Source organism: Phocoena phocoena, chromosome 6 (genome assembly GCF_963924675.1).
Source record: "Phocoena phocoena chromosome 6, mPhoPho1.1, whole genome shotgun sequence".
Taxonomy (NCBI): Eukaryota; Metazoa; Chordata; class Mammalia; order Artiodactyla; family Phocoenidae; genus Phocoena; species Phocoena phocoena.
In genome coordinates, this window is record NC_089224.1 from 26,984,960 (window position 1) to 27,008,323 (window position 23,364).

The following is a 23,364-nucleotide window of genomic DNA, read 5'->3' on the forward strand; positions in this document are numbered from 1 at the left end:
AATCCAAAAATGGGCAGATGACCTAAATAGACATTTCTCCAAAGAAGATATACAGATTGCCAACAAACACATGAAAGAATGCTCAACATCATTAATTAGAGAAATGCAAATCAAAACTACAATGAGATATCATCTCACACCAGTCAGAATGGCCATCATCAAAAAATCTACAAACAATAAATGCTGGAGAGGGTGTGGAGAAAAGGGAACCCTCTTGCACTGTTGGTGGGAGTGTAAATTGATACAACCACTATGGAGAACAGTATGGAGGTTCCTTAAAAAACCATAAATAGAACTACCATACGACCCAGCAATCCCACTACTGGGCATATACCCTGAGAAAACCATAATTCAACAAATACATATACACAATGTTTATTGCAGCTCTATTTACAATAGCCAGAACATGGAAGCAATCTAAGTGTCCATCAGCAGATGAATGGATAAAGAAGATGTGGCACATATACACAATGGAATTTTACTCAGCCATAAAAAGAAACGAAATTGAGGTATTTACAGTGAGGTGGATGGACCCATAGTGTGTCATACAGAGTGAAGTAAGTAAGAGAAAAACAAATACCTTATGCTAACACATATATATGGAATCTAAAAAAAAAAAAAATTGTCATGAAGAACCTAGGGGCAAGACTGGAATATGGACATAGACATACTAGAGAATGGACTTGAGGATATGGGGAGGGGGGAGGGTAAGCTGTGACAAAGTGAGAGAGTGGCAAGGACATATATACACTACCAAACATAAAATAGATAGGTAGTGGAAAGCAGCCGCATAGCACAGGGAGATCAGCTCAGTGCTTTGTGACCACCTAGAGGGGTGGGATAGGCAGGGTGTGAGGGAGGGAGACGCAAGAGGGAAGAGACATGGGGATATATGTATATGTATAACTGATTCACTTTGTTATAAAGCAGGAGCTAACACACCATCGTAAAGCAATTATACTCCAATAAAGATGTTAATAAAAAAAAAACTGAACTGTTGAACTGTGTTAAATGTGCTAAGCAGTCAAAATAAGACAAAAACTGTAAAAAGGCATCAGAGACCTTAGCAAGATCAATTTTCAGTGGATGCTGAAGATAGAGACCAGAGTTGAATAGATTGAGGACGAGAAGGTGACAAATGGAAATGGCAAATGAAGTCAACTTTTTTAGAAGTTTAGCTGTAAAGGGGAGAGGGAGGGCTCTCTGAAGAAGGGGAATTATAGTGAAGGATCTGGAAACAATGACTTATACTAGGAATGTTTGAAAAATTAAGATTTGACCTGAATAGGGGAAGACTTAGAGAAGTTCTGTCTTCAGATATTTGAAAACCTTGCAAGTCAAGGAGATGCTTTAATTTTTAGAGGGAAGAACCAGGACCAATGTTTACAGAGAAATGGATTTTGACTCAACATTAGAAAACATCTTGAGCTGTCAAACTGTTGAATAGTTAGTTGCCTTGTGAGAAGTGAGCCTCCTGTCACAAAAAGTGGAAAACAAGAAGCTGTAAAGTCAGCATTCTAGTCCATTTCCAGTTCCTGGAAATGACTCCTGTATTGACTTAGGACTGAGCCCAGATGGACCTCCATCTCCCACTGCATTCTTGGGCCTATTGTTGCATGAGTTTGTTTAAATAGGAAGTTATTAGTGCTTTCTTGAGTATAAAAGGGAATTACCAGTTCCTGAGTCTCCACATCTCTTTAGGCTCTTTAGTGCTCTAACCACCCACATGTAGAAATTAAAGAGGAAAAGACCAAGGGCTCATAAGTAACTTTAGGTAGGTTTCTTTGTTGTTTACTGTGCTTAATTTCACATTTGCAGTGACCAGTATCTCATTTGGTTCCTTAACTACTCTTCTGAACTTGGGAAGGTCTGATTGCCTACCTACAAACAGGCCGTTGGCCACAAAGGTGTTGTGTTTAGGGTGCAGCACCCATATTCTTTATGCTTTGAGAGGGGTCTTTTATGCACTGATGATTACAGCATCTTAGGGGGGAGTATAGGATTGGTCATGGGGATTATCTTTTGTATTGTTTTCCTACTTTTTCTTGGAGCCTGATTTTTTTTTTTTTTTTTAGAGATAGCATATTTGGAAGAAAAAGGGTAAAAATAGTAATAAGGCAGGGTCCCCTATGATTTTATATTCATAGAATATAGAAAACTGATATTTTTTTTCTTATGTATTTAGAAAAACACTTTGTCGGAGAAGGAAAATATAGATCCTGTTAGCAGGTAAGTGGAGAAACAACAGTAGTGTTGTTTCTTGTGGCCTCAAGTTCTAACTATGGAGGAAGGAGGGAAGGAGAGCAGAGAGGTGAATGTAGCTTATAATAACGAGGTTCTATAGACTTTCTCTGTAGTTGCCAGAAAAAAAGTTTCTTTACCTTTTTTTTTTCTAACATCTTTATTGGAGTATAATTGCTTTACAATGTTGTGTTAGTTTCTGCTAGTTTCTGCTTTATAACAAAGTGAATCAGCTATACATATCATATATCCCCATATCTCCTCCCCTCTTGCATCTCCCTCCCACCCTCCCTATCCCACACCCCTCTAGGTGGTCACAAAGCACCGTATCATATATCCCCATATCTCCTCCCCTCTTGCGTCTCCCTCCCACCCTCCCTATCCCACACCCCTCTAGGTGGTCACAAAGCACTGAGCTGATCTCCCCATGCTATGTGGCTGCTTCCCACTAGCTATCTATTTTACATTTGGTAGTATTTATAAGTCCATTCACTCTTTCACTTTGTCCTAGCTTACCCTTCCCCCTCCCTGTGTCCTCAAGTCCATTCTCTATGTCTGCGTCTTTCCTCATGTCCTGGCCCTAGGTTCATCTAACATTTTTTTTTTTTTTTTAGATTCCATATATATGTGTTAGCATTCGGTACTTGTTTTTCTCTTTCTGACTTACTTCACTCTGTATGACACACTCTATGTCCATCCACCTCACTACAAATAACTCAGTTCTTTACCTTTTAGTTTCTGTTGAAAGTATGCCCCTTCATAGAATTACTCTTACTCTAAAATACTTCCATCTTATATAATACATGAAATAGAAATTAAAATAGTCTTGTTCCTCCTTCTATCTAAAGATAAGGCTTCGCTTTTTTCCCTATTGGTAATTTAAATAAATATTAAAATGTTATTTCTAAAAGTCTGAACAGTTCATCATTAGAAATCTATAATTCACCCCAATTTAAATTTTTAAATTGATTTTTAGGCTATTGTGCCAAACTCCTTGACCTCAGAAATCCACATCTCCACATAACCACATTTTTGTTCACAGAATGTTGCCGAAAAACAATCATGCCATGACTTTATAGGGATTATCTTCTAATTCATGGAATAAAAGATATTAGAACTTGTACCAAATTGGTCTCTTTTTGTATTCTTTTTGAAAATAGTTATTTTATTCATTTTGTGGGTCAGTTTAGTTACATATACTCACACGTCTTGTTTCACACATCTGTAAGACATTGTATTTTAATACATAAACTTTTCGTTCCTTAGCTTGGTCCAGACAAGTCCTATCCTCATCAAATTCATTCTCATTTTCAGAACTGTTGAGAACAGAGTCACTTGGACTCTCCTCTGTGGATGTCCTTAGAGCTGCACAGATCATGCATTTCCTACTCACTGGTTGAGACCTCCTAGTTGCTGCCTCACATGCCTTTCATCTCAGATGGAACTTGCCTGCCAGATTTTCTCTCGCACCTTCTTCTCATGGCCTTCCATATTTACCTGCTTCAGTATCTTGCTGCTGCTCACTTAGGCTTGAAGTCTCAGCACCCAGTGCAGTGTCTGCCCCTGTACTGTCTTGTTTCCATGCTTAGTTCCGTTCACACAGTCACAGTCCCAGCAGGCCCCCAGTCCTTGGCTCTCAGCCCTATCTTTGCAGGGAATGTTAACACTAAGAAACTTGAGTCAGACTCCCTGTTCCCCAGATAGCAGACTCAGACCCCTTAGTTTGAGCATTTAGGGTCTCTTGCCATCAGGTTCCAACTTGCCTTCCACACTGCATCCTCTACTCTTTCCTTTCCTGTAAAACTATGTGGAAGCTGTGCCTTCTGGATTAGGTATGTTAAAAGGAATTCTTTTCCATTGCTATATGCAAAATAACAGGAGCAGGATGCTATACTCGTAGGAATTTGGGCACCAAATTGAGCTACTCTGTCTTATTTGGCAAAGCACATCCAGTTGGGGAGATGGGGGCTGTGTTTTAAAAGGAGCATGCTTTAAAGCATTATTAATTGTTAAAATAAAACAGAACAAAACAAAGAAGAACCCTATCTATGACAGTAGACTGTTTCCACCTGCACATGGCTGAAATACCATTTGGAGAGACACAGGGAGAGAGACACGGGGGTGGGGTTAGGGTGTGCAGCTTGACATTAACAAGAGAGGAGGCAGACAGTTGGTGGTTGTTATACTTTCTGTGTTCTTTATATCCTTGATCATCAAGTTGCAACCTCCCCCTCATCCAGTTCCTTTAAAAAATGTGATACTTAGTGAATTTTCTTCCTATGCCTCTGCCAAGACATTACTGAAGCTTTTCTTTTCTCCATAGTCAGCAACAAAAGGCACAGAATCGTGTCTTTGAGGGCTATAGTTATGACTACTATTACTATCCAATAACCAAGAATTGGGTTTTCACATTCTGAAAATAAGAATATGAATATAAATGTATTTTGATTAATATATCAGCCCTACAGATGTCTTTATTTGTTCTATCCAAGCATTTCTTTAATAGTTCTATTAAAAAAATAGGGTTTTCTTTTTATTTTGAAAAATTAAATGGTGTTTTAATAGTGTTAGAGGTATCTAGTGTATCCCACTTTATTACAATTAACTTTTTTTTTAACATCTTTATTGGAGTATAATTGCTTTACAACGTTGTGTTAGTTTCTGCTGTTTAACAAGGTGAATCAGCTATACATATACATATACATATACCCCACATCCCCTCCCTCTTGCGTCTCCCTCCCACCCTCCTTATCCCACCCCTCTAGGTGGTCACAAAGCACCAAGCTGATCTCCCTGTGCTGCATCCCACTAGCTATCTGTTTTACATTTGGTAGTGTATATATGCATGCCACTCTCTCACTTTGTTACAATTAACTTTTTAATCTGCCCTGTTCCAGAGAGCAGTGGAAAGAGAATATTTTTCAAACTGTTCAAAGAATAGATATGAAAGGAATAACAAAATTTAAATATTTTAATATGTGTATGTTTACATCAAAAAGACATTTTTCTAAATTCATTACAGTATTTTAGATGTAATTCTTTGAGCAGTCAGATCTTTTAAAATGTTTGAGAAACAATAGAAAAGTCACATTTTAAGTATAATCTATTTAAAATACATGTTATTCTTCCTTATATTTGAACAGTCTGTTCAAAACAATCCATTCATATGGGATTTTGCTTGTACAGATCTGAGTGGGAATCAGTAGTTTCTTTGTTTGTCACTATGGAAACAAGTCAGCCTATCCTGAATGGTGGTTAGATCACGCAGAGTGATGCTCATGTTTCAGTGTAACTTCATCATGGAGCAGGCTGGCGCTGACATCTTGCCTCCAGCTCTTCCCTCCTGGAAGCCCAGAGCTATGCAGGATCCACCCCGGAGGCTTTCTGCTGTGCCATTCCTCAGCTCCTTTTTCCAGGGCCGACGACACTCTGCCTCCGACCCCATCGTGCGACTGCAGCAGGGGCGGCGCAGCTCCACTGCCAAGATGCTCTCGTCATCCTCTCTCCAGGTGATGGTGGCCATGTCCTCCGTCAGCTGTGCTGAGAGAAACCCAACTTGCCCCGAGAGAAAAAGTAAAGCTCCTTTTCTTCTTAAAGATTGCCACAGCTTTGAGTTTAAATATAAGAACTGTGAAGAGGTTATACTGTGTTGATACTTTTTAAATTTTTGACAATTAATCCTGCATTATACTTTTTATTGTCTGTTATGCTAAGAGATTCAGTAGACATGTAATAGGAGATAAAAATGATTGAATGTTTTATGTTTTTTCATTAAAAATGTAGTTTTTGCACAAAACTCATTCCCTTGTAGAAGATCTGCTTTTACAGTTTCTTCCTTTTCATTACCAATATGACATGTGGAGATTATTGTGTGCAAAAGCCTTTTCTGTAGTAAAGGATAGTAGTGTACTTACACGAAAGGGAAACAGTTTTATTCCTGACAAAGTGAAGGGGATTTAGCACCAGCTTGTCATCTACAATCCTGAGAGAAAATGGAAGCTGTTTCCCATGTTACTATTCTGTTCGGAGAGTAGGATTTTGAATCGTCCCTTTGAATGTTCTAGGAACTTCAGGACGTCCAACACCAAAGTATACAAAAGTTGGAGAGCGTTTACGGCATGTCATTCCTGGACATATGGCCTGTTCCATGGCATGTGGTGGCAAAGCTTGCAAGTATGAAAATGCAGCCCGCTGGAGTGAACAGGAGCAAGCTATTAAGGGGGTCTACTCGTCCTGGTAAGTGATTCTGTCTGTCTTTGGTAGCTCCCACCTACTGCTAAGTGGGAAAATGGAATGGGCATGTAGGAGATGACCAGGAGGCAGTGGGCTGTAGAAGAAGGAATGTGGGGTTCTGAAATCAGAGGACCTCACCTCCATCCCTGGCTTTGCCACTTGACAAGCTGTGTGATCTTGGTCTACTCACACAGGCAGTCGGAGCCACAGTTTCCTGATCTGTAAAATGGAAATAATGAAACCAACCCTATAGGTTTTTTTTTAATTGAATGGAATGCTGTATGTAAAGTATCTTAAAGAAATGGTAACTAGATAGCTCTTAAATTTCAGAAATTGCTAAGAATAATTTAAATGTTCAACTATAAATTTGAGAAATTATGAGGTACATAGGTAGTTTTTCGGTTTCATACAGGTAAGCTTTAGCCTCGTTTTTATTTTGTTCCTGTATTCTGTATAAAAGGATACATTTTCATACAAATACATACACTTCCAGTCTGCCTCAGTAGAAGGTGGTACAAGTTGTCAGTTCAGTAGACGATATAAGATGCTTACTTTGTTTATGGTATGTAAGTGTAATTCATTCATTATTGAATCATACTGCTTTTACTATTAATAGTAAACTGTCGAGTATACCTTTTTTGATGTAGTGATATCTCTAAAAAATTCTGATATTCAAAACCAAATCACATTTGGAATGCACTAAGAGGAATTCACTATTCAAAGAACTCTGCTTGTGAATCATTTTATAGAGCAAGAATTCATTTACAAATTAGATATTTGTCAGCCAGCTTACTAACTTGCAACCCTGTACTTTTTCATATTGGATTTTCTGGATACATGTGTAGTACTATAGTCTGGGGTCCACTGTCACTGTTGTTCTCCACAGATCATGTTCTAGTTTATCACTATCTTTCTTGAAGAATGTTGTGAAAAAGCAAACACTATTCCTGAGGTGTCGTCAGACAAGTAAATTTCTAATAATGCAGCTTAAGGTCACATTCATATTTTTGGTTTATTGTTGACTAAACTATCTGAACTTTTTTCGCCTCTGCTGCTTTCATGTTACATCTCTCTCAATCCTACACTAAGTGCTATTAAATTTGGGGGGGTCCCAAACCTTTGGGGGTCCCTGTTAAACAGTTTTAGACATTGCCCCAGGCATGAGGGATAGTATCTTTCTGAATCCTGACCTGTTCATCTAATGTCTCTGTTACTCCTCTCAGGTTCTTATGACCCACAACTTGCAATAGTCTACCTTATGTATCTTTCACCAGGCCACTGGTGAGAAATGCAATCAGAACAGAGTGAAGCCAGAGCCCTAGTGAGAGTGATAGCCATTTACTGGGTCTCTATCCATTTGTACACTCAGTAAACATCCATTTGGTTAAAAGCCAGGCACGGTGCTGAACACTCTCAAATTATTATCTTCATAAAACTCTTTAAGTAGGCATCATTAATGTCATTTTCTTGGTGAAGGAATTGAAGTCCAGAGAGACTAAGTAATTTGCTACACAGCTAGAAAGTAGAAAAGCCAACATTTGAAACCAGGTGCGACTGACTCCAAAGCCATATTTTTTGCAAAATTACAATAACTCAGCATTTATTCATAACCACATGATAGGATTTGTGCTAAAGTCTTTACATTCACATCATATTGAATTCTCACACCAACCTGTGAGGCAGGCATTATCCCCACTCAATACATTAGGTAACTGAGGTACAGATAGCTATGTAACTAAAACTGCCTCCCAGCTGGCCCTCCTCATTTAGTCAGTAATCTTTGGATAACTAATCCAGGATGTCCTTTGCTGCCAGCTGAGGTTTCTCCATCATTCCGTCATGTCCACTATAATCTCATGAAAGTCCTTGAAAGTACTTTGCTGGAGTCCATAAATACTTAATGTCCTGGAATTTTTTCCAGGGATTTAAGAAACTAGGGTTTCTTAGAGCCCTAATCATAATACAGAATTGAAGCCGGATTTGTATAAGGAGATTCTTACCTTATAGCATTGTTGAAATCATAGAAAAAGTAAGGGCTTGAAATCTTGCTTTCTCAGTTTTGTGCATATCACCAGTCCCTCCTCCCATCTGTAGGGTCACTGATAATATCCTGGCCATGGCACGCCCGTCCACTGAACTCCTCGAGAAGTACTGCATCATCGAGCAGTTCCGAAGGTAAACGTTGCGTGTTTACACACTTTAACAAGCCAGCTTGTGTTTCTCTTCTATTGCTTTTGACTTCAAATGGAAAAGTGCTTTCATTTTACCAACAGGAGTGTGAAGAACTTATTTCAAATAAGACAATTAGGGTTTTGAAAGTAGTTAATAATGTTTATTAATGCCAAAGATGGTTAATTTTTTTAACACTACCTCCCAATATGACTAATTTTTTTTTTCTTTTTCCTTTAAGCCATGGCATAAAAAGTATCATCAACCTGCAGCGTCCTGGTGAGCATGCCAGCTGTGGGAACCCTCTGGAACAAGAAAGTGGCTTCACATACCTTCCTGAAGCTTTCATGGAGGCTGGCAGTAAGTCCTTCCATCCTCTTCTCCATGAGTTACCAAGGACAGAACTCAGAGACTTTTTGTCTATTCAGCTCTTAGGTTAAAAAGGTGATGGAAATAAACAGTTACTGCATAGTAGTGTAGTAGGGCTTCTAAAAAGTGAAGATGAGCTAACTTTGACTTTAAATAATGCTATCATGCTTCTGTGGTATTGCTGTTGAAAGTATAAGATTTCTTTTTCCCGGTGAGAGGCGACTTGAGAGGAGACCCTGTAGAAATAATGCCTGTATAATTAATATAAACAGTATCCAGACCTGTCATCTCATTTAATGCTTAAAGCAGTCACATAATATAGTTGTTCTGCTTCACACATGAGGTCACACAGGCTGAGGAAGTTCTGACTTGCCCAAGATCACACAGCTTAAACATGGCAGCGGGATTGGAACCCAGGACTCATTCATGCTTTTACCTACTGCATAGCTCTGCCCCTGGGTAGGATGCAGGGATTCTGTATGTGACAATCTACAACTTGTTTTTAAGAAGTTTATGTTAGCTTTTTTATCCCACTAGTTAGAAAATCTATATGTACTACCTTATGCCATTTATCAGTCAGTTAGACATGTTTCCATGCTAAACAAGGTTGCATGCTTTCCCTCCATGGTTGAGTAATTTTGGCACAGATCACTGACTTTAATTTGCAATCCTGCTTTTCCTTAATTCTTTCTGACTGAGTTTCAGCAGGAAATGTGTTAAGTAATATAGAATGTTCTTTTTAAGAAATGTTAACAGTAAATTTACTGGAAATGTAAAAAGCCTATTATTTTAGGTCTACTCATCCAGTGAGACCTGTATGCCTTACAGCTTTATACTTTTCATGAATTCACTCACTTTTTTCAAATGTCTTTACAAGTATTTTTCCTGTATGTTGATTTTCTTCTTGTTCTCTTTCTCATTGTCCAGTTTACTTCTACAATTTTGGATGGAAGGATTATGGTGTAGCATCCCTTACCACTATCTTAGATATGGTGAAGGTGATGACATTTGCCTTACAAGAAGGAAAAGTAGCTATCCATTGTCATGCAGGGCTTGGTCGAACAGGTAAATTCTAGGAGGTGGTTTTATTGTCCTTCTACATGTTTAAACATATAAGGAATATTTCCTAATTCTAGAGGATAGTTTTCAGATTGCTATCAAAGTTTTAAGTCAAATGGAACAAGTCAGTAAAAGATACTTGAAATATCTTAGATAGCTTCAGTGACCATATATTCATAAGAGTATTTTTGAATGATTTAGTGCTAAAACCTCATCATATTGAGTAATAAATAGGTGGATTTCCAAAGCTAGCTAAATGATCTTTCTGATTTTCTTTTTTAAAGGAAAAAAATCAACATTTTGTTTTTAATATGCAGTGTCTTTTGAAAATGTAATTTTCCTTAACCAAAATAATAATGAAAATAGCAAGCATTGTTTCACCTATCTTTTTAAGTCTTTAGCAACAATGTAAGTTTTGAAGGAGGTTAATTTGCTACATCAAGTAAGTGGCAGGGCCATGATTTAAAATCCATGGCTGTAAAAATTTTGTTTATAAAGGAGAGTCTTACCTGTACCTAGAATTCTATATAAAAATCAATGATTTTACTTAAAAATGCTGCAGAATATCAGTGCAATACTGATATTGGGGCACAAAAAGGGTTGGAATTGGGCTTCCCTGGTGGCGCAGTGGTTGAGAGTCTGCCTGCCGATGCAGGGGACACGGGTTCGTGCCCCGGTCTGGGAAGATCCCACATGCCGCGGAGCGGCTGGGCCCGTGAGCCATGGCCTCTGAGCCTGCGCGTCCAGAGCCTGTGCTCCGCAACGGGAGAGAGGCCACAGCAGTGAGAGGCCCGCGTACCGCAAAAAAAAAAAAAAAAAAAGGGTTGGAATCTTCATTGTCATGTAATCTAGCCAGACACCTGAGCTCAACTCTGTCCACAGTGTACCCATATACCTACCACTGGGTCTTCCACCTTCTGGGGAGCATCTTTAGGGTAGAGACTCAGTTCTGTCCCAGACTGTCAGCTCTCATGGTTGAGCCAAAATCTCACTGTTGTAGGGATTCCACATGATAGCTCTGCAGATATTTCATACTTACCCTAAAGAACTGCCATGTCCTAGTGAGAAAGATAGGTTGGACCTTGCCGTGTACTAGGAAAACATGCATTTTTCAGAGACTCTGATTTTCATGTGTAACGAGATTCACAAACTTGGTGATTTACAGATGTCTTTTGAATTGCCTTTTACTTGATGTTAATTAACTTTTATATTTGAGTTAATTGATTATTGCCTTTTTATTATTCATTTTAATTTAGTATTAATTAACAAGAATACATAATGTTTATACTGTTAAAGCTATTTTCCTTAATATTAAGTGCTTGTAGAAAAATAGTTATGGTCTAGAGGAAAATACATATTAGTTTAGGCATTAGTTTAGTCTTAAATAAGAATCATCAGGAGAAAAAAATAGATTGTGAATGTGAATAATTGCCAAAGATAAAAATACCCAAGTAGGAAAAATGCCAGTCTGGAATGTGCCACCAGTTGATGTCAAAGATGGCAGGGGTGGGAAGTTCCAAGTAGAGTGTACAGACTGATTGGATAGAAATTTTTAAGAGCTGTTCAGTGTGGAAAGCAGGATTGGCTTTCTTCCATGTTGGAGCTGGGCATTAATGACGGTAAATGGGCCAGGTCATCAGTTTATTCAGTCATCACCCTCCACACTCAGTCATCCCCCCTCACTCCACACCTACTCAACTTCACTGTGACAGTTCTTGGTGCTTGCCCTGGAGTACAGAGGTGACCAAGTGTTCTCAGTCAAGGGGAGGGTTGCCACATAGACTTAGTAAATAGATGAACACCTGTACAAAAAGTTATCATTGTACTTAAAATGTTTCTTTATTTATATGGTTTCCTAACAGATATTCAAATTTTAAATCACCTAAGAGTATAAATAAAAATATAAGCTTTTCTCATATCAATATTCTCTTCTTCACTGTTCAGGTGTTTTAATAGCATGTTACTTAGTTTTTGCAACAAGAATGACTGCTGACCAAGCAATTATATTTGTTCGGGCAAAGCGACCTAATTCCATACAAACCCGAGGACAGCTACTATGTGTAAGGGAATTTACTCAGTTTCTGATTCCTCTTCGCAATATATTCTCTTGCTGTGACCCCAAGGCACATGCTGTCACCTTAGCACAGTATCTCATTCGTCAGCGGCATCTGCTTCATGGCTATGAGGCACGACTTCTGAAACATGTACCCAAAATTATCCATCTCGTGTGCAAATTGTTGCTGGACTTAGCTGAGAACAGGCCAGTAGTGATGGAAGAAGTGGCAGAAGTACCTAGCCTCTCTGCTGAAATTGAAAAGACTGTTTCTGAGATGGTCACAATGCAGCTGGATAAAGAGTTACTGAGACATGACAGTGATGCATCGGACTCTTTCACCCCCAGTGCAGTGGTGGCAGATTTTGAGAATCAGGATGTGATTCTTTCCAGTGAGCAAGAGTTTGACCCTCTTTGGAAGAGGCGGAATGTTGAGTGCCTTCAGCCCCTGACTCGTCTGAAAAGGCAGCTCAGCTACAGTGACTCGGACTTAAAGAGAGCTGAGTCACTTCTGGAGCAAGGGAGGACTCCGTGGACAGTGCCTGCCCAGGCCTTGCTTTGCCATAACGCCAGGCAGCAGAAGCACGTAAGCCATTGTTACTCCCCACAGTCTCCACAGCTAGATTTAAATAAGGAAACGCTGGTCCGCAGTACATTTTCTTTCTGGAATCACGCTAAATTGGGAGGCCTGGAAGGACTCAAAGATGACAGGTCATCAATTTTCCATAGGACGAACATTCCAAAGGAAGTACAGCGAAGTAGAACCTTCTCTTCCGGTATTTCAGGTTCATACAACCCTGGGGGACCAGTTACACCAAATTTTGCAAATATCCCTAAGGAACTAAACTGTTCTCACCAGCAAGTGTCCCACTGTGAGTGTGAAACTCGTGGTGGTTGTAGCCCAAGCTCCGTTACGGAGGACAGTGAGACTTGCCACCACCCCGTGGACTGTGCGTCCAGTCCCAAAGCACAGTTCTTGGTTGGACCTGAAACCCGGGATAGCAAATACCTGTCTGAAGTTGCTCCATACACGGCTTTACATTCTGACTTGAGTGTTGAAGCAAGGAGAATACTGGCAGCCAAAGCCCTGGCAAATTTAAATGAGATTGCAGAAAAGGAGGAAGTGAAAAAGAAGGTAGAAATGTGGCAGGTACTTGTATTTCATTTAATTATATATGAGTGGGAAATATTTGTGTAAGAGCAAAAACAATGCATTTTCCCAAATTCATTTGTTACAGGAATTTGAAGACATGTTTGTATAATACGTAACTTTTGAACTTCAAGTTACTCAGCTATAATACCAGCTTGCTGTCATAGAAACAGCAGACACAGGGCTGTTTTGTAGGTTCATTTCAATCTCTGTGAAGGAAAGCCCTTAGTGCTTAGCACTCAGCAGGGTGCTTGACTGAGCAAGGCAATGATATTGATTGATGTCGATAGTTTCCTTCTTTCTCACTGGGCTTGCAGGACTGATGGACAGATGAACAGACCACAGCAGACAGCTGTAGGAACTGACCCGAAGTATCTCTAACCTGAGACCTAGCAGGGAACCACTCTCTGAGAACCAGTGACAGAGATAATATAAATGAAATAGAGACAATTCTTTTCCAAAGCTCATTAACCCAACTATCAAGTAAAGCCAGAAGGACGAGTGATGGATGCTGTCTGCTCAGCATTCCCTCCTGCAGACTTCCCAGTCCACCCCAATAAGTCAGGTGTTGGATTCCAGAAGGCAAATGGGAATGGCCACAGCATACCTTTGTGCCACTGGTTTTATCTGAGATTGGGTTCTTGGGGTCTATTTCTTAGCCTTTACTTAAATTAGAATGTGAAATTTTAAATTTTAACGCCTTTTTGTGTTGTACCTTCACTAGGAAGACAGTCTTAAATTAGCCTTGCTCTCTGCCCAAAATAAGCAGCTGGTCTAGGGAAACGGCAGGCCTTATAGACCTAGTTATCAGAAACAAGTAAACTGCCCAAATATGGGGCTGACCTGGGGAGGCCTGGCTCAGTGAAATTTTGGCTTGTTAGCCCATAACCTACCATGAATTATTTGTGTAGCTACTTTTCTATATCCTACCGTTAATCAAACAAGCTGTGTACACTTTTCAGGAGGCCAGACCTTCCAGATGCAGGGGCGGGAAGAGTAGGCGTGGAGCCTCGCCCTCACTTGCAACTGTGTGACAGGAGGAGAGCACTTCCACACACGATTTCTCCATCAGAATTGTAGTGTTTTGTTTAATGAACAGTTAAATGTATTGCTTTCTTCCAACATGAAGTATTTTCTTTATTTCCTACTCCAAACTGAACAAGCCTTCCACTCAGTGGGCAGGTCTCCTCTGCGTCGCTGTGAGCCACGGTAGCTAGTGGCAGGACCTCCGGGTTCAGGCTTGAGAGCTCACCACCCCGTCGTGGGTCAGCCCCACATGGGCCAGACTGTTTGAACACATAATATAAACGAAAGCATTTCCTAGAGGTAGATACTACCCTACCATTTGGATAGGTTTACCTTTTTTTTCCTTTCTAGATTTTATTGTGGGTCTTTCAGTAATAAAACAAATCAGTTGAATTCTGGAAAAAGTAAAATGAACATGATTTGAATAGCATAATGCAGCCTGTGCCCTTATTAGGTCCTTTCACATCTATTATTTCATGTGATTTTCACAGAAGTCCTGTGAGACAGATGATATTTTTTACAGATTCTTTGTTAATCTTTCAGTCCTTATGAATTAAGTATCACAGGTCAGGAAACTAAGGGTCACAGAGGTCAAGGGATGTGCTTGAGGAGATGTGGTCCAAAGGCAGCAGGGCCAGGATACAGTTCACGTGTTTAATACTTTCCATCATCCCTGATGTTTTTCCTAACAATGCAGGAAGATTTCAGAAAACAACAATGATGTAATGGTTGTTCTACTAAGAGGGTCTTTGAGTCATGTTGTTTCTGCCCAACATAAAAATTGAGTAAAAGCTACTCTGCTATGTACATGATCTATGGGATATGAAGGACTATCCACAACTAAAAGTTTTGGCTTATTTATGACATAATAAAGAGAAACCCAGTGCTGGAGGACCCTGGTAGCATGAGAAAAACATCACAGACTGGGATAGAGCAGATCTGGGTTGGGAATGCGCTCTCACACTTTGGGCTCCTGGGCAAGTTACTTCATCTTTCCTGAGCCCCCCAGTACATTTATCTGTAAAGGAGACCTCCTTGCTGGGTTGCTGTAAGAATCAGAGATAAGTCTTTTATCATCGTTCTTGTCATAGTCTAAGTATTCTATGAATATTGGATGGGTGAATGAATGGATGGTGGCAGTTATTCTGCTTATTACTATTGCAAACACGTATTTTATTTATTAAAAACAAATCTGAACCCTGTCAGAAATTAAAATTCTTATCCCACTTTTCCCCTGATCTCTGTGAGGTAAAGTTTTAAAATCTTAAATTATCTCCAGATATTTGGAGTATTGGCAAGACTTCCTAGTTATTTTACCCTATCAAATTTCAGAATACAGGGCTTGTTTGTTAAATCCTACATAGGATTCTAAAAAGGAATTTGAAAGAAATACATATACCACATTTACTAACTTTTTGGCACTTTTACACTTTACACTTTTTCATTTACACTTTTTCATCTACCATTCTACTTCCTTGCAGTAAATATTTGTTTTGTTCCAAGGAGCCTGAAAAGGAAGGTTCCCTCTTCTTGAACTGTTTCTGTGGTCTCTAAACAAAGTGGAGAACTCAGGTTAGCTAAGCCTTTCTTTGTACCAAGAGCTTTAACAGCCCTCTCAGTTAGCCAGTCTACCTGTGGGGTGGAGATGAACTTTACAAAGGGAAACTGAGGCTTAGAGAAAGTGCATGTCTTAGGCCAAGGTACTGGCTGGAAGTGGGGTCACTGGGAGGGGTCCCAATCCACACCCCAGAGCCTAAGAGTTTACTCTCCTGGACAGCCTAAGGATCATCAGATGTCAAACCGTGCCTACCTCCCTCTCCTCCTCTCTCCCTCACTTTGTCTCTCTCTTTCTCTTCCTCTCCCTCCTTTCCTGTCTGTCCTCTCCTCTCCTCTCTCCTTTCTTTTTCTCTTTCTTTCTTCCTTCCTTTTTAGAAAGAACTAAATTCCCGAGATGGAGCTTGGGAAAGAATATGTGGCGAAAGGGATCCTTTCATCCTGTGCAGTTTGATGTGGTCTTGGGTGGAGCAGCTGAAGGAGCCTGTGATAACCAAAGAGGACGTGGACATGTTGGTTGACAGATCTGCGGATGCCGCGGAAGCACTGTTTTTATTAGAGAAGGTAAAGTAGCTGTTGAACACTTGATGAAGTTAACTAAGGCCCTCAATACAAGTTTTACAGACTACAAAAAAACATTATAAAAAAGAGAAGGGCTTCCCTGGTGGCGCAGTGGTTGAGAGTCCGCCTGCCGATGCAGGGGACACGGGTTCGTGCCCCGGTCCGGGAAGATCCCACATGCCGCAGAGCGGCTGGGCCCGTGAGCCATGGCCGCTGAGCCTGCGCGTCTGGGCCTGTGCTCCGCAATGGGAGAGGCCACAACAGTGAGGGGCCCGCGTACCACAAAAAAAAAAAAAAGAATTCACACAGAATCCCTTATTGGGGTCTAATTTAAATTTTTCCAAGGTAAGAGAAGAAATGCATCCCCAGTATAAACATTTAGAAGATACAAAAAATAAAAAGGGAAAATACCCATAACCCCAGGAGAAATACTTTAAACATTTTCAAGTCTTTTCTTTCAATCTTACTGATACATATGTTAACTTGGTAAAAATTATTTCACATACAACTTTATACTTCATTTTTGCTCAAAATTGTAACATAGGTATTTTTCCATGTTTAAGTTTTTCATTAATGTTAACTTTAATGGGTAGGTAATGCTCTAACATGGGGATATGTTATAACTAACCACTTTTTCATTTTCAAGTATTTGTTTCTACTTATTTACTGTGAGCATATAATGTGAGTGAGGTAGGTTGGAATATGCATTCATTTGTATTTCTTTAAAAAGAGTGTGTGTCACATATATACATTTATGTATATAATTCGTGTATGTATAAAACATAGAGGGAAAAATAAGAAACTGATAAGGGTGGTTGCCTTTAAAACAGCAGTCCCCAACCTTTTTGGCACTAGGGAGAGGTTTCATGGAAGACAGTTTTTCCATGGAGTGGGTTGGGGGGAGGATGGTTTCAGGATAATTCAAGCACGTTACATTTATTGTGCACTTTATTTCTATTATTTTTATATTGTAATATATAATGAAATAGTTATACAACTCACCATAATGCTGACAGGAGGCAGAGCTCAGGCAGTAATGCGAGTGATGGTGAGCAGCTGTAAATACAGATGAAGCTTGGCTCACTCGCCCGCTACTCACCTCCTGCCGTGCGGCCTGGTTCCTAACAGGCCATGGACTGTTACCAGTCCATGGCCCGGGGGTTGGGGACCCCTGCTTTAGAGAATAGTAGTAGGAGACAGTGGATCTAGGAAGCAAGAGAGACTTTTCATTGTAGATTCTTTTATACAATTTAATATTTTTAACCCTGAAGAGATATTAAATTTTCGTTTATAAATAGGCTTTGTTTTGTTTTAGGAAACAATATTATAATCAGCCTTGAGTAACCTACTACGCTGTGGTGTAAACACTTCTTCTACTACTACTATTACTACTTCCTATAGACACACAGAGATACAGACAGGCACTTGCTCACAGTTGTGTGATGCACGTCTTTAAAGATAAGGTTTTTCCTGTATCTGCAGTCCCTTTCTTAGGCTATTTTCTGAGCATTTAAATTTTAGAGATGAAACAGGAGGGTGGATAAGGAAGGCAGTTAACTTTCATTGGGTGGCAATGGGCCAGGCCCTTGCTAGGTCATAATTTCTGTTTTCACCTTTGTTCATCTCCATAACTCAGAGAGGTAGAGGCCCCACTTTTCATAGAAGGGAATGTGAAGCAGTCTGCCCACAGTGTGCAGCATGTGTCAGAGCAGGATACAAACTCCGGCACAAAGGTCATGTGCTTTCTGTCACATTGTGCTGTTTCCTCATCATTCACTCCAACCCTCACATGCAGGGCATTTACATTATTTAGAATTTTTTACTTTTATAGGCATCACTGTAATGATAATTTGTGCTTGCAGGTTTTTCTGCATTTCAGATCATGTCCTTAGAGTAGATTTCCAGAAGTGAAATTAGTGGCTCTCGGGCGGCAACGTGTATTGAATGCGAATTGCTCCAGTGATGGAGTTTCTCCTTTGTTTCTCCAAAGTAAGCAACCCTCAGGAGTCAGGTTGGGGACACGTTCTTCAGGGACCTTCCCCCTTATGTTATGGCGTGCTCCTGGAGGGCTGTGGCTGTCTTTCTTCTTCTGTCCCTCCCCACTCAGTATTGTCTGCCCCTGGCAAGACATGATGAAGGTACTGAGCACTGAGTACCCAGCCATCTAGTCCACGTATTGCTGTGACGTGTCAGCATCTACTAGCCATACTGAAACGATTATGTCTAGAAACAACAAGAATGGATCGTCCTCAGTTCACTGCATGGAAGGCATTTGATTTTAAATTGCACTTATCTTCAGATTCAACTCTACTTTGTGTAATAACTAACCAGCTTTGATATTATCTACTGAAAGCTTTTCAAGTTAACACATAACCCTAAACACTGGTAGAGCCCTTGGTAGACAGTTTAGTATTTGAGGTAATGATTACTTGGTCACAAACCAGTTCTTGGCTTAGCAGTTGTTTTAAGTTTATTTCTTGAGGCATTTTTTTTCTAACATCTTTATTGGGGTATAATTGCTTTACAATGTTGTGTTAGTTTCTGCTATATAACAAAGTGAATCAGCTATATGTATACATATATCCCCTCCCTCTTGCGTCTCCCTCCCACCCTCCGCATCCCACCCCTAACTTGTTTGATTTTGATTTCTGCAAAAACAGGGGCAGCAACAGACTATTCTTTGCGTGTTGCATTGCATAGTGAGCCTGCAGATGATTCCTGCCAACGTGGAGGAAGCCATTCTTGCACGTGCCATTAAAGCCTTCACTAAGGTGGGTGGCACTTCTCTTTCTCCCTACAGACCACACTCAGTATAATCTTTGTAAATCAGAATCCGAGGGTCACCAGCCTTCTCTAAAATAAACCTTTTGGCCATGTTTCCCTTTAATGGAAATGTGTTTGACATTTCTCGAAAATAGTTGCAAACTTTTGGCTAAAAAATATCAGTTTCCTAACAATGATATAAAAGGCTGAACTGTGGGCTTTTTGAAGGAAAACTTTGGAACAAAGAAGTTTTGTGTAGAGAGAAACAATTGAGTGTTGAGAAAATATTTTAAAATCATGTTCCTAGTGGAACTCAGAGAATCTTTTCTTGTTGAGCCATTTCTACCTCGGGTCTGAACAAGAAACCATCTACTGAGAATTTAACATCCAACGTTAGCAGTTCGGTACCGTGTCTGGTTGGCAAATCCTAAGCAAAAAGTAAAATAATGTTTCCTTTCCATGCACATCCTTTTGGCCTGCAGCAGTCTTTCCTGGCTGAAAAAACACGCCAGATTTCATACCAAGAGAAAAGCTTCCCTTGGGACTTCCCTGGTGGTCCAGTGGTTAAGAATCTACCTTCCAATGCAGGGGACGCGGGTTCGATCCCTGGTCAGGGAACTAAGGTGCCACAGGGCACCTAAGCCCGCGCGCCGCAACTACTGACCCCTCACACTCTGGAGCCCGTGCACCGTAACTAGAGAGAAGCCCGCTTGCCACGACAAAAGACCCCGCATGCCACAACTAAGACCCGGTGCAGCCAAATAAATATTGAAAGAAAGAAAATGTTCCCCTCACCTCTTAAACCAATTTGTTTGGTATCTCTCATATGTGATACAAAAATATCATTAAACATAGAACCCAGTTTTTCGATGACAGCATCTGTGGCAAACATTAATGATAATAGCACTTATTATTTGTACTTATTCACCAATCTCTTTCCCCATCCACTCTTTCCAAAGTGATGTCCTTCTGGCAGGTTTCTTTGTTCCTCATCTGATGCTTTACAGCAGTAACCACTTTGCATCCTCTCAGTCTCTTCATGACTGTTTCCAGAGTCAGCGCCTCAAAACCAAAGTCATGTGATCGTTTACATCTCTGTTTATGTTTTCATAGACCCAGAGGCCACTGCTGTGTGGGGATGGTTGTGATTTGGTGTTTAACAAAGTATACAGTTCAAACTGTTGTTAATAAGTTTTTGCAGATAGGACAGACAAAATAATGATTAAGATAAAGTTAAATTTATGAATTTAACTGGAAAAAATCCTGAATACTGGTCTCTCTGAAAGAGGTAGGAATTCTTTACAACTTCTGTTGACCTTTTAGGGGGATACTAATGAAAAGTTAAATATACCAGTTGTCCCAAATCTGTCTGTAAAAATATTAGAATACCGTTCTTGGGTCTCTCCCCTTGTGCACAATCTTAGGAGCAAAGGCCCTGATAGCTTCTATTCCAGGCTAGCTCTTCAAGGAAATCTGTGTAGCATCTGCTTCCTATGTAACAAAGATCATGTTTCCTTCAGGCCAAAGCTTAGTAGTCTTGCCACAGCTCCCTCATCAAACATGGGGGATTGCCTAAGCATGGAGTTCCTCAGCTGTGATGCAGACTCCACCTGTGCTCCTCTGCATCATCCCCAGGGGGGTTGGAGGGCAAGGGAACCCATGTGATTACAGAGCGTGTGCTGCCTTCAGTCATAAAGTTGTTTGTCTCTGACCCAGCAATCTCCTGTCTTCTGCTAGCATCTATAAGGTGTGTTATCAGGGTGAAATCTCAGACTCTTCCCAGCCCTTCATAAGGGAACAGCCTTCACTCTCTCTCTCCAGGAGGGAAGGGATCACTGGCCAAGTGATCCTGATCCTTTCCTAAGGAGTCACACATTGCTTTGGTGATGGGAGTGGGGTGGAGGTGTGGTGATTGCTCTGGTTCTCTGTCCTAACATCACTCCTAACCCTGCAATACGGTGAACTTGGGTAAAAAATCCAAATATGTATATGTGGTGCCTTCCTACCAATGGGAAAGGAAATTAACTTTATGGAGGTATTTACATGTGCCAAGCATGTGTTAGAGCCTCATATTTAGTACTCAGAGAAATCCTAAGGAGATGGATCTTGTGGTCTTCATTTTACAGAAAGATTAGGTATGGCCTGAGGCTATAATTACTGACAGGTGGAAAGCTAGGCTCCCCACTCAGGTCACCTCAGTCCAACAGTTAAGCTGGTGTGCATTGTTTGAATAAGGAGACCTTTCCCTTATACCATCCATGATTAGTCTCTGCATTCAAAACCCCCATCACACTCTGTTGACTTGCTTCATGAGTACTGTACATATCCAGGCACTAGATTTAATTTTTTTAGTTTTCATTCATATATTTGGTATTGACATGATTGGCAATTCTAATATAGTATTTTAATTAAAACTAGTGTGTGAAATGCATTGTGTGTGCTTTTTAATTGTATATAATTTTGTTTATAAGTCTTTGTTTTTTTCTCCACCCCCTTTCTTTTCTCCCAAAATAAAGACTGGTTAAAATCCTTGTTATAGTATCCTGAATATAAGTTTTCTTTGTTACCAGGTTAATTTTGATTCTGAAAATGGACCAATAGTTTACAACACCCTGAAGAAAATATTTAAGCACACACTGGAAGAAAAAAGAAAAATGACAAAAGATGGCCCTAAGCCTGCTATTTAGTGAAGCTGACTTTCCCCTCGTGAATATTTCAGACCTGAAGATCTAGATGGCATTTCTGCTCATAGCTGAACAAGCTGAAATGTGGAACTGCTTCGTCTCACAGCACTTTATTTCAGATGCTCTTGGTTTGTGCTAAGAATGCTTGTTCCTGTTTGGAGCAATTATTTATTTTAAAATATCCTTGAGTTACATTTTTGTGTTGAAAAATTGCCATAAAGTTGGTGCCACTTCTTTTATTTATTTAGCTGGATTAATATTGTTGTATTGATATTTTAAGAATGTGGTGTTTACATCCTTATTCTTTTTAACATTTTGGAAAAAGTTTTAACTCTTCTTTCCAAAACAATTATCTTATTGATGGAACTCTTCCTAGAGTTTTTACCAAATAGATAATTTTAGTAGTAAAACTTCACTGTGTGTCTATTCCCCAATACACGACCTAAGGAAGTCACCAAGTGTCTTAAACGGCTTTATATTTGTTAATAAGAAGGCAATTGACTCAACATTTTTAAAGGATTTTTTAATATTTGTTTGAATTTGTTTTTTCTTTTTATAAGTGTGGCAAAGGATCTCAAATGTATTATTTTTCAGAGTGATTTAGTTTTACGTTAAAGGATTGACAGTGCAGTGTTTAGGACTTATTACTGTAGGAAATAGACTTGCTCTTTGTCAGGCTTCCAGACAACCTCACTGACCTCTGCTGTCACAGGCGGAAGGAGCAGTTCTCAACACATCAAACCTTATTCCCACTCCCCTGGGCTGTTGCTAAGCTGAGCAGCATCTTTACAGAGAAAGTGAGATCAGTGACAGGCAGTATGGGAAGCTACAGGACTCCAGCAGAAAGAACTGTCTTACAGGGGCGGGCACCCTAGCCATAGCCTCTCTCCAGAGGCAGTTCTGTTCATGCCGATGTTGTGATAGCTTGAGCACCAGCCCACACCTCCTGAGTCTATCGTTCCATAAACCCAGATGCCTCAGGGCCCTATCTTTGGCTGCTTTACTTCTATGAGAATTAAGACTTTTAAACTGAATTTGACTCAACGTAGGTTGCATTCATTTGGATAAGAGGAAGTAATTGCTCAAACTATTTTAATTCCTTATAAACAAAACTATCAGCAATTGAAGCCATTAAATATTATTTAAATGAATATGTGGGGCACGAGAGGCCAAGCCACAGAACAGATAGTTCTTCCCAATTAAAGTGATATTAAACCAGTTTCTAACTAAAGCTACTACTTAATCTTAAAGACAGAACAAATGAAATTTATCCAACTTGTGCATTTCTGAACCAAGCTCTAGCACATCAAAAATATTTTAGTCATTATCGGTCTTACTAACTCTAGTGGCAAATGCCAAATGCCACGCTGTTTGAATTTTTTAGGAAATCAAATCCAGTGAATTTTAATGAACTGGATTGCCCATTCCTGAAATTTCTTATTTTCAAGTGCCTGATCTGGGAAAGAAGGGGAGAAAACAATTACGTTTATCCAAAGGTACAT

General features: G+C 39.9%; 1 protein-coding gene across 4 annotated transcripts in view; it reads left to right on the plus strand.

Moving 5' to 3' along the window:
• PTPDC1 (protein tyrosine phosphatase domain containing 1) overlaps window positions 1-22,197 on the plus strand; it is a 48,505-nt gene extending 26,308 nt beyond the window's left edge. The window contains exons 1-9 of one of the 4 annotated variants that reach the window (XM_065878994.1): window positions 5,531-5,814; window positions 6,306-6,477; window positions 8,569-8,649; window positions 8,885-9,003; window positions 9,940-10,077; window positions 12,016-13,274; window positions 16,233-16,418; window positions 19,076-19,186; window positions 21,749-22,197. In XM_065878994.1, the coding sequence (XP_065735066.1) occupies window positions 5,541-5,814; window positions 6,306-6,477; window positions 8,569-8,649; window positions 8,885-9,003; window positions 9,940-10,077; window positions 12,016-13,274; window positions 16,233-16,418; window positions 19,076-19,186; window positions 21,749-21,865 (2,457 nt within the window). In that variant the 5' untranslated portion in view covers window positions 5,531-5,540 and the 3' untranslated portion in view covers window positions 21,866-22,197. Of the gene's footprint in view, window positions 1-5,530; window positions 5,819-6,303; window positions 6,478-8,568; window positions 8,650-8,884; window positions 9,004-9,939; window positions 10,078-12,015; window positions 13,275-16,232; window positions 16,419-19,075; window positions 19,187-21,748 lie in introns of those variants that run through there. The other 3 variants (XM_065878995.1, XM_065878996.1, XM_065878997.1) reach the window with 3 other exon arrangements.
• Window positions 22,198-23,364: the final 1,167 nt, after the last annotated feature.